This window comes from Citrus clementina, unplaced genomic scaffold (genome assembly GCF_000493195.1).
Source record: "Citrus clementina cultivar Clemenules unplaced genomic scaffold, Citrus_clementina_v1.0 scaffold_7, whole genome shotgun sequence".
Lineage (NCBI taxonomy): Eukaryota > Viridiplantae > Streptophyta > Magnoliopsida > Sapindales > Rutaceae > Citrus > Citrus x clementina.
The window spans coordinates 303,668-314,931 of record NW_006262075.1 but is presented as its reverse complement, the minus strand read 5'-3'; the positions used below and the strand labels follow the sequence as shown (position 1 = coordinate 314,931).

The following is an 11,264-nucleotide window of genomic DNA, read 5'->3' as shown; positions in this document are numbered from 1 at the left end:
ATGGACATCAGCCACAGCCGGTTTACCATTATCAATAGGTTTCCACATTTAAAATCATAAATGTTCAACATATAAAGTTATAATAATAACCTAAAATTCCACATAATATACTAAATTTTAAATTTAATCAATATAAATAGAAAATTCAAGTTTCAACATCAATCAAATTCAAATTCTCAAATTTAAGTAAAAAATACACAAATCCATTAAAAAAAGCCACAAACTAGTATTTAAACATAACAATTATCATTCCATATTATCATTCAACACAATATCTAAGAAAAGATCTTTATTTCATTCATCACCATTAGCACCCATCTAACACGATTTCTACAATAATAATTAAGATTAATATTTTCTAAAGAATAATATTTTTTAAATACTAATCTAAAGAAAAAAAATATAATAATGAAATAATCCATGCATTAAGTTAAAGAAAATTCAATCAAAATTATAATAAGTATATACGTATTTTTTCATATTTAAATATTTTTTAATTAAAATTAAATTAAAAAACTATTAAAAAAAGCTGCGGGTTAACATATGTCCAGATATTCACTTAATACCAAATCCACTTGCAATCTAATGTATATTTTAATTTATAATACTAAACTTACTCGCAATCGCAACAGGTGGGTGGGTTTGCGGGTTTGAGAGTACCACTATCATCCTTTTGTATTTATAAAGTTATTCGACTTCATTCATGTATTTACGAAGATATTTGACTGTAGTCTATTCTTAAAAAGATACTGGACTAAAATGTATCATTGACAATCAAATTTCAATTTGAGGATAGGTTAGACATTGCTCATCTCAAAAGACAAATTATGATAATTTTGAAATATGAGGGTAAAACTGGAGTCAGGGTACAGCCGTTGTAAATTCCTGGAGCTTGCTGGCCCCAAGACGAAGCAGAAGCTGCGTTGAAACGACTCCGTTGCTTTGTCTAGTTTATTCCCGCAATTTCATTCCCGAGTGAGATCGGATTATTCCCAGTGATCTCAATAATGCTATAATTACAGTACAGTATTCAAATTTCGATAAAATTCATAGCTTCCAGTTGATGAATCTCTGCGCGCCATATTCAACTTCCTTACTTTTTGTTATCATTATTACTAATTACGATAACAATATAAGGTACGATAATTTCCTCTTAACAATAATAATAATTACTCAATTAAGTAATTTTCTATTTGGATCTGATTTTGTTTTATTCTTTAAATTTAACGCTTATAAGGAGATCCAACAAGATATTTCCTAGAATTTTGTTGGGATTTTAAGTTTTAATTTCATTGTTGATTTTCAAGAAAACATTCATTTAAAATTTGGCTTCAATTTGTGTGATTCTCAGGTTAAGCTTGTTTAGTCGCAGACTTTTATTTATTATTGTCATTTTAACCTCTGTTGTTTGATTGCTTTGACTTTCTAATAAGCTTAGGAAGTAATGCATTTATATTTTGTTTAATTTGATCTGTTTTGCTGTTTCAAATATGAGTCGATGAAGTTGTGGCCCAACATGACTCCTTTGCTGGTTCATTATTAGGTTGATGCAGTAATGTCGACTGAGGAAAACATTGTCATTGTAATGCCTGAAAGTGGCGTAGAAGATTCTTTAAAATCTGAGAAACAGCTGTCTGACACGAATGGTGGAAGTAATGGTAATCTTGTTATGCATAATGGGATGCGTGATGAACATGGATCTTCGAATGATAATAATGAACAACTTTTAGGATTGGTTATGGAACTCAAACTTCAGAATGAGTTCTTGAAATCTCAGTTTGAGGGCTTGAACACTCTTCGACCAGAGGATGATGGACAGGAAAGTAGGGAAGTTGTAGATGTCAAAGAACTCCGTGAAAGAATAGAGTCTTTGAGTAAAGAACTTCAGGAAGAGAAAGAAACACGTGGTGCTGCGGAGAAGGCTTTGGAGCATTTACGAGTGCAATATGAAGAGGCAGATGCAAAAGCTCAAGAATTCTCTGCCAAGCTTGCGGAAGGTCAAACATTCTCTCTTCTGTGCCCATCTATTGGTTTATCTCAGTTGGTGATAGAGCAGATGTGAAGTTACTATCTGGTGTCTATGTGCTAGGCTCTACTTTTCTAAAAGAGTTTGTTTATGTTCTGGGGACATTTTTCTTTATAATAATTGTATTTTTGCTACCTTAGTAATGTCTTCTAATGGTTAACTATATGATCATTAGATTTTGTCTCTCTTTTAACCTGATTAGAGCATTTGTTTCTTTGAGTAGCTCAACAGAAGTTGGGTCAAGAAATAAAAGGGCATGAGGATAAATACACTGAACTTGACTCCAAATTTACCAGACTTCACAAACGAGCAAAACAACGTATTCAAGAGGTTCAAAAGGTGAATTTCTGTTACTAAAATCTCTTTTGGTTAGCTTTTTATTGATGATGCTAAGTTAAATGTTTGCGTGGAGATTTCCATCTGCAGGAAAAGGATGATCTTGAGACCAGACTCCGCGACGTGGGTGAAACAGCCGAGCGAGCATCTTCCCAATGTTCAGCATTGCAGCAAGAGTTGGAGCGCACTCGGCAACAAGCAAATGATGCATTGAAAGCCATGGATATAGAGAGGCAACAATTAAGAAGTGCAAACAATAAGTAAAATCTCTAATCAACCATATATTATGCAGGCATCTACAAATTTGATAAATTCTCTGTTTCAGTTTGTGCATCTGCATATGTGGCGTCATAGAAACTAAGTGTATCTTTCTTTTATATTTGTTAATTTTATGGCAGTCTTAGGTTTCCCTAGAATTACTTCTCAGCCTTTCTACAGTAATCTCCCTTGTGAAGGATGCCTGTGTGGGTTTATTTGCCTTTCTGCTATTTCCAATGTAGATGGATTAAAGCTTTAGTGTCTTCAGGTCTTATAGTCTCATCGTAGTACCAAAATTTCTACTATCACTGCATTATTTTGTTCTTGATTATCCAAAATATTTCCTTTTCAACTTCTATTTGATGCTAGTGCTGTGAGTAATTTTTAACTTTTTAAAAATTGGGAATTGATACATAATTTAGTTATTTCACTTAACATCTTGCCATGTCTCAGTAAAACTGTACCAAAATTCTGTTTTTGAACTTGGACTTCCCCACATATTTATATCTTTTATTATTTGTTTTCATATTTGTAATAATTCCTTGGATATGCAGACTACGTGACAACATTGAGGAGTTGCGCCGTTCATTTCAACCTAAAGAAGATGCTCTTGAGGCATTGCAGCTGTCACTTCAGGAGAAAGATCAGGTATTTATGGTCATGGTACTTTGAAGGGGCTTGGTTTATTCTTTCATAGTAAATGTCCAAAATAACAATATCTATATTGGAGCATTGCTTTATATTGCTGTTGTTCATGTATTAGATGTTGGAAGACATGCGAACCTTACTACAGGCTGCAGAAGAGAAAAGGCAAGCTTCAATAGCTGAGCTTTCTGCTAAACATCAGAAGGTAATTTGACTTTCAAAAGTGTTTCCTATCTCAGGGGTCAACACTTTCCAAATTCAGGGGTCAACACTTTCCAAATTCATTTCCTTCCTGTACATGATTCTATTTAGTGATGTTTTGTCTGAGCTCATCTTTATTTCATCGTTAGAATTTAGAGAGTTTGGAAGCTCAATTGGCTGATGCTGTATCTGATAGAAGCAAAGCAACCGATACTATTTCTTCTCTTCAGGTGAGAGATAATTACACATTGGGGAAACCGAGTGATAACATTGGTTTAATCAATTATATACGGTCCATCAACATCTTATTTAAGAAAAGGGGCACTGATAACATTATATAGATAGGAATGATGTGCCTGCAAAAAAGTAGAAATATAAAAAAAAGCAAATTAGAGATTTTTTTGCCTTCTATTTGTTATTTTGTTTTAGTGTTTAGAATTTTTACTTGCTTCATAACTTTATAGGCGAATGCTGCTGGCTGTTGGCTTCTCCTGATTGGGTACTTTAAGCGCTGATGAATTTCCTTTTACAGGTGCTAGTTGCAGAGAAAGAGACTACAATTGCTGAGATGGAAGCAGCTTCGACCGGTAAAGAAGCACGGTTTAAAGCTGCTGTGGAGACTGTTAAAGGAGAGCTTGCCCATCTGAAACGTGAGCATGTATGACTAGAAGTTTTCTAATGTTCAAATATAGGGCTGTAATGACCTGATATATATATTAGTATAGTGGTTAATGTGAAGAAGTCTAATTAGTTTAGTGGAATGTCGTTTGTGTCATCACAAAAAGTTCAACCTCTTGAAGTCAAATTCTTAGAAGGTGAGTAAAAGCTAAAATTTTAATTGATTTGAAATAATTTACTAAATGTTTAATAAGCTTATGTGGCGGTTGACTGCTTTGTGTAGGGGCATTTTATTGACCCAGGTTTATGAAATTTTGGTAAAGTATCATTTTTAAAGGGATATCATTTCTTGCTGAGCATTTTAAATTGTTTTCACTTTAAACATCCATATATATCTTACTCAAATATCAGCATCTTCTTTATAAGGGAAGGCCTTCAATCTGAATGGAAAACTACAGAAGGAAAGCTTATAAATTTGACAGTTGATGTTTGGATGATTTTTTGATTCTGAGACCTATATTGTCATTATCTCATGTATTTAGATCGTTAAGATGCGTATTGTGAATAAATATAGCCACTAACCATTTTATGAATTCAGGAGAAGGAAAAGGAGAGCTGGGAAGCTGCCTCCCAGGCATTCAGAAAAAAGCTGGAAATTGCTGAGAGTAACTGCATACATACTGAAATTGAAGCAGCTAAGCTGAGAAGTACGTTTGCATTTCTCATTAGACTCATTTTTATTTTTTACTTTGTTTTATATCTTTACATATACATTTAGAAAATGTGCGCTCATGTTTTCTTCTTTGGCAGGTCAGCTGGAATCAGAATTATCTGTGCAAAACCAGTTGCTAAGTACTAGAGATGCTGAACTTATGGCTGCCAAACAAGAGGTCTAACTTTGTATTCTCAAGCATCTACTCAAATATCTCTGTAGCTTAACAAAGACTTTTGATTTTCACTTTTAATGTCACTGGGTTTTGTTTTAATTGGTTAGAAATTAGAATGTATACACTGCATTTTACCATCGGAGCTCTGGGATTGTACTACAGTTATTCAGAAGGGAAAGGCAATAGATATGGTCTCTCTTTCATGTGCTTTTTCCAGGTCATCAGATCATAATATTCCTTCCCTGAGGCCTTGCATTCATCTCACACCTGATGATACAATATGAGACATAGGTGTCCACCTTTATACTTTTTATATCCGAGTCTGACAATGGTCATCTGTTTTCTTGATATTGCTGTATTGAAAGAAGAAGAAATTGTTGGATTTCTTGATACCGACTATTATGGTCCTATTTTAGAGTTTATAGCTGTTGTTTCTTGCATTTACCTTACTGTCCATGCTTAGTTGAAAACATCTGCAGTTCGCCCTATTGTCATTTTCTTAGAAATATGTTATGAATCAATTTGTTATGGTGGTCCTTGAAACTCTAATGGACCTTCAGATTCTGCAGTTCACAAAAGGGCATTAACAAAGATTTCATGTGGGAGTCCTACACCCTTCAATCAATACACTGTCTCCTTTGCAGGGGATCAACATCAGACACTTACGCATCTGAACACACTGATTCTGCTTCCTTAATTTGCAACATTACTTATCTTTGATATAAAGTTCTGGATGTTCAAATATTCCTTATCTGATGCCTTCCCTCTTATATTCCTTTTCTAATGTTTACCTTGCAGATCATCCACCTTGAACGTGAATTTTCTTCTTACAAGATTCGTGCTCATGCACTTCTCCAGAAAAAGGATGCAGAGCTAGTTGCAGCTAACGACACTGAACAGCTCAGAGCTCTTGAGGAAGCATTGAAAGTACTTATAGTTGCCTTTATTTTCCAGCATCAAGAAAAACATCTAGTTGCTATATGAGATTGTTAAGTTTTTTATCTGGTTGTGCAGGAAACTGAAAAAGAAATGTCCCTGGTTTCTGCAGAAAAAGATAAGGCCCTTCAAGAATTTCAAGAGGCTTTGGCTAATCATGACAAAGAACTTGCAGAAAGGTAGCTTTATACCATAGAAGGTTGAAAATATGACATCGTATCGAGATTATTACTGTATTTCTGGATTCCAATAAATTTGGAAAGCCATTAACAGATTTTCTACTGGTATCATCTTAAGACTTTTTATTTCTTCATTTGTTTCAGAGATGCAGCTCTGAACAATGCAAACCAGCAGATAAAGAGCATAGAGATCAAGCTTGATTCTATGAATACTAAACACCAAGTGGAGAAAGAAGCATGGGAAAAGAACCTTCAAACTGTGGAAGAATCATGGCGACGTAGTATACACATGCTAAAACAGTAAAACTGACATGATTTTGTAAAATTTCATAATAGATTTTGAAATAATATTATTTTTGGAATCATGATGTAACAGTCAGATGTGAGCTATTGAAAGCTCAAAAAGAAGAATCTTCTGGGCAAGATGTACAAAAAGAATTACAAGAACTCAAACTACAGTATAAACGTCTAAAGGTATTTTACATTTCATTGTTTTATGCACTTGTACAAAATTATTTTTTCTTTATCTCTTGTTGACTGGGTTCATAACTTGTAGGATGAACATGATTCATTCCGTGATCTTGCTGATAGGATGATGGAGGAGAAGGACAATGAAATCTCTAGACTTTTGGATGATAATAAGAATCTTCACCGATCTCTGGAATTGAGACCAGCTGTATGTTTTTTGTCTTTTTGATTTTAAATTTTTTGTAAACCTTGGCCTCATTCTTTAACATATTTGTGAAGTGGCTTTTCACTTCTGTAATTGTGCACTGACGATGTAATAAATCATCTCAGGACAATCACAATGATAAGGACAGCACAGGCATTGCAGGTAAGGGGATGTTTCTATCACTTACTATTTTTTTTCTTGTTAAATAAATAAAAACTCTAGTAGCGTGGCTTCTGGGTTTCTTATATGTTCTTTCAACTTGATATCAACAGCCTCACAGAAACAGGATGTTCTGAATTCAATTCCCTCTGCAGCAGAGCAGCAGATTCTGGTATAAACAGTCTCCGTCAACAATCTCTTGTTTTAGCACATAGTTAATTGCATATATTTGTGAGATGCTCAAGACATGCAATAAGACAAATTTCAGTGGATGTTATTTGAATCAGATTGTTGATACTCCAACCTGAGGTTCTGAAACACTATTGTCCTTAAAAATATACATATATACACGCATACCCCTTGGGTCAAGTATATAAGATACATTTATTGCATGCCTGCACTTATATCAATTTTATCACCCTTTGCAGTTGGCACTCAGGTAGAAATATTGGCCTTAAAACTATTGGCATTTTGATTTCCCTTGTTGACATTTTTCTTTTCACATTTCAATTTTCAGCTTTTAGCGAGGCAACAAGCACAGAGAGAGGAGGAGCTAGCACAATCACAGCGGCACATTTTGGCACTTCAGGTATGTCAGAACCCATCTCTATGTTAAATTACCATTCGGAGTTCAGTTTTCCTGATTTTTTCTTAATCGCAGGAGGAGCTTGAGGAGCTTGAACGTGAAAATCGTCTCCACAGCCAACAGGTATGAAGTAGTCTATACTCTACAGTATGTAGTTTGGATGATCTGCTTTTGTTAAAATGAATTGTAGTTGCCTTATACTTTTTGTCTGCCACAAAAGATTGTCTTGTAGAATGTACTATGGTCTTTAGGTACAGAAGAAGGGAGGGGGTGGAGGGTGTTGTTTCTTCTTTTTGAACTTTTGGCTGTGTTTTCTTCTTATCTTATTTGTACTGATGTTGGTACACCCATGCAGGAAGCCATGTTAAAGGAAGAGTTTCGCAACATGGAAAGATCAAAAAAGAGAGAAGGAGTGGACATGACGTATCTAAAAAATGTTATCTTAAAGCTTCTTGAAACAGGTACTGCAGAGAGTGACTAACAATCTACTGTTGTTCGTCTCTCCTGTCTTATAAGGATGAGCATCAAGATAAAAATGATGTTCAAAGTCTGGTAATTTATTTATTTTGACAAATTTCTGTATAACAGGGGAGGTGGAGGCTCTTCTACCTGTAATAGCAATGCTTCTTCAATTCAGTCCTGAAGAGGTCAAATTCTCATTTTCTACTTGTAGATGCTTCATCATTTGGTCCATGTTTGGTCTATACCAGGCTGATGCCGTAAGCATTACATTGCAAATTCATAATGAACAAGTATATACTTAAATGGGCTCATGGATATGTCTAACTCATGTGTCACCGCTTTAATTCTGGAGTTGAAGTGCACAATGAATAATTTTAGCATGTGATCCACATAAAATGCTTGAAACTGATCTCCAGTTTTGATTTTTTTTTTTTTCTCTTTTTGTAGTTATACATTTTACTATTTATATAGCCTAATGCCAAAATTATCAAAGATTCTCCAACAGCATTTCTGTGGCATTTTTTTATATTTATTATTTTTCATGGTAATTAGCTGTTTGCTTTATGCAGATGCAGAAGTGTCAACGAGCCTACCTTGCCTCTACAGACGTTCCTCCCAGTACCACCCCAGCAAATGATTCTTCAGGAACAACTCTCTCTCTTTTCTCTAGATTCTCATTTTCATAGTTGCTAAATGAAAGCCAAACAAGAATTCTTTTCATTGCATGAGAATGATCTATAAATGACGACCATCTGCGACGTTGTTGGCTACGTGACTGCAGATTCAAAAGCAGAAGTGATTGTCACAAAAAATCCTGTGTTCTTTTGTAACAGTAGAACAATATTTCATGAAGTTGTTCTGAAAATGTAAACACCATGTACAAGTGACAATGATATACAGTGAATACCGGTGATGATGAACAGTGTTGATACATTCTGCTGGAAATAGTCTGGAAGCTTGAAGCAATTTTTTTTCCTTTTTCACCTTTTCTTTTTCACAGTTCGTTGTAGAAAAAGAGTGTTCAGAAGAACATTCGAAAGGAATTAACATTATTACGTTATTTATTCTTTGTATTAGAGTACATGGATTAACTACAAAACTCTTATTGCTGGTAGAACTGCACCGTTGATATCGTAAACGTGCTGCAATGTGCAAACGGCCACTCCCATGAATAATTTCTAAAAGAATAGCACGAAAGTTAGCGTTCGCGAGGCAGAAAAGGGGGCTCTGAGATTTTTCTCACCGTCTGCTTATTGGACCCAGATGCATCCAGCACATGCTACATTCAATTCGCATGTTCTTTTGAGAGAAATGTAAGAGACCGTTCGTTTTCACGGTGAAAAGATTTCAAGTTGGTACAGGCTGGCGGTGGCGGTTGGGTAAGTTGCATATTCAATTTTTTACTTGCGATGATCCAGTAACGAACAGTCATTTTTAATTTGGTTCCTTTCATTTGACTAGATTTGAAGTTACTCCATGAATGTTAGTTAATAAAGGTCCGCAAATATCATCATTCCACATAGCATAAAACAACAAATTGATCAAATATCAGCATTATTGATTCAGCCAAATTATTCTCAATTATTTTTTATAAGAACGTAGCCAGAAAAATACTCAACTACCATACCACGTTAAAAAGCAACAAAAACATAAATAAGCCAGACAAGAGAAAAATCAAAATCCTACATATTTTTCTACTAAAAAAAAGGACTCTGGATTCAAGCCACAGCTAAGCCAAAGCCAATCAACAACACTAAAGCAAAAATCAAGCATGCTTTGCCTGGAAATCCTTCATGAAAGCAACCAACTTCTCAACGCCAGCCAAAGGCATAGCATTATATATTGAAGCCCTCATTCCTCCAACTGACCTATGCCCCTTCAATTGCACCATCTTCTCCTTAGCAGCTTCCTTCACAAACTCAGCTTCCAAATCAGACTTCTCCAGAGTAAACGGCACATTCATGAATGACCTCACAGATTTCTCAACTGGGCATTTATAGAACCCGTTGCTTCCGTCAATGACGTTGTATAACAATTCAGCCTTCTTCCTGTTCATCTTCTCAACTTCATTCAACCCACCCAATTCTAGCAAATACTCAAAAACTAATCCACACATGTAGATACAATAGCAAGGCGGTGTATTGTAAAGTGAATTGTTTTCATCGTGAATCTTATAATCCAACATCACAGGAGTCTTGTCTTGAGCATTTCCAAGCAGATCCTTCCTAACAATCACGATTGTGACCCCAGATGGCCCCACGTTTTTCTGAGCTCCAGCATAAATTACACCAAACCTGGTAACATCAACAGGCTTTGAACAAAAATTGGAAGACATATCAGCGACTAGAATACCAGTTGAATTCTTAGCCGACGGATACTCCTTAAACTCAACACCATGAATTGTCTCATTAGCACAAATATGCAAATACTTGGCATCTGGGTTTTGCTCCAAAGCATCAAAATTTGGAATCTTTGTGTACTTTTCAGCTTTTCCAGACCAAATCACTTGTGGGTTGCAAAATTTTTGCGCTTCTTTAAAAGCTTTGTCACCCCACGACCCGGTGACGATATAATCGACCGGGTCATTAGGTGTACACAAATTCAATGGAACGGCGGCGAACTGTGTCGTAGCGCCGCCTTGCAAGAACAAAACAGAATATTCTTGGGGAATATTCAAGAGGGCTCTAAGATCCGATTCAGCTTTTTCAATAATGGACTTGAATTCTTTACCTCTATGGCTCATTTCCATCACGCCCATGCCAGATCCGCGCCAGTTGTAAAGCTCCGATTGGGCCTTGAGTAGAACTTTCTCCGGGAGATTAGCGGGGCCCGCAGCGAAGTTGAAGACCCGGTCTTCTTGCCCGGATTGGATCTGGGCCGCCGTTCGATCTTGGGTTGGTGCTGATGCGGCGGAGCAGGTGACTGAAATGGCTCTTTTGGTGTTAAAAAAATTGATCTTTTTAAGGTTGGTGAAAGATGCGAGATTGTTTTTATTGAGTGGGTGGCTATGACGGTTCTGGAGAAACAGTGAGTGAGGTGATGATGTCGTCGTTGCCATGGCTTGGCAGCTGCTAGTTGAAAGAGAGAGAAGTGCCTTTATTTTTCTTTTTCTTTTTCTTTTTTTTTTCAAAAGTTGGCTTTTGGCGAGAAAGGCCTGAATCTGGTTTGGTTTAAATAGCGGGAGATGCCTGCGTGGTTGGTGGGATGCTGAAATAAAAGAAACGATGTCGTTTTGCAAAGTTGAATGTTGATGACATCAGTTCATTCCACAATTCACTTTTGATTTGCTCTTCTTGCA

The 11,264-nt window shown here is 35.9% G+C and overlaps 2 protein-coding genes across 3 annotated transcripts; one reads left to right on the top strand and one right to left on the bottom strand.

Annotated features, from left to right (window-relative positions):
* Positions 1–748: 748 nt before the first annotated feature.
* Positions 749–9,044, top strand: LOC18037110 (protein GRIP). 2 transcript variants are annotated; one of them, XM_024181374.1, is made up of 22 exons: positions 749–1,137; positions 1,544–1,997; positions 2,250–2,365; positions 2,453–2,622; positions 3,175–3,268; positions 3,384–3,470; positions 3,616–3,696; positions 3,999–4,124; positions 4,683–4,791; positions 4,895–4,974; positions 5,770–5,898; positions 5,986–6,086; positions 6,231–6,364; positions 6,463–6,560; positions 6,643–6,762; positions 6,885–6,921; positions 7,032–7,090; positions 7,436–7,507; positions 7,580–7,627; positions 7,860–7,965; positions 8,093–8,223; positions 8,536–9,044. In XM_024181374.1, the coding sequence occupies exons 2-22, from the start codon at positions 1,556–1,558 to the stop codon at positions 8,650–8,652; spliced, it is 2,457 nt and encodes an 818-aa protein (XP_024037142.1). In that variant the 5' UTR covers positions 749–1,137; positions 1,544–1,555; the 3' UTR covers positions 8,653–9,044. The 2 variants fall into 2 exon arrangements, with proteins under 2 accessions (XP_024037142.1, XP_006425305.1); XM_006425242.2 differs by having other exon boundaries at positions 750–1,137; positions 8,093–8,151.
* Positions 9,045–9,503: 459 nt separating this feature from the next.
* On the bottom strand, positions 9,504–11,103 carry LOC18037277 (phosphoserine aminotransferase 2, chloroplastic). The gene has a single exon (XM_006425240.2). It carries the CDS (start codon positions 11,022–11,024, stop codon positions 9,732–9,734), a length of 1,293 nt encoding a protein of 430 aa, XP_006425303.1. The 5' UTR covers positions 11,025–11,103; the 3' UTR covers positions 9,504–9,731.
* Between the last annotated feature and the right edge of the window lie 161 nt (positions 11,104–11,264).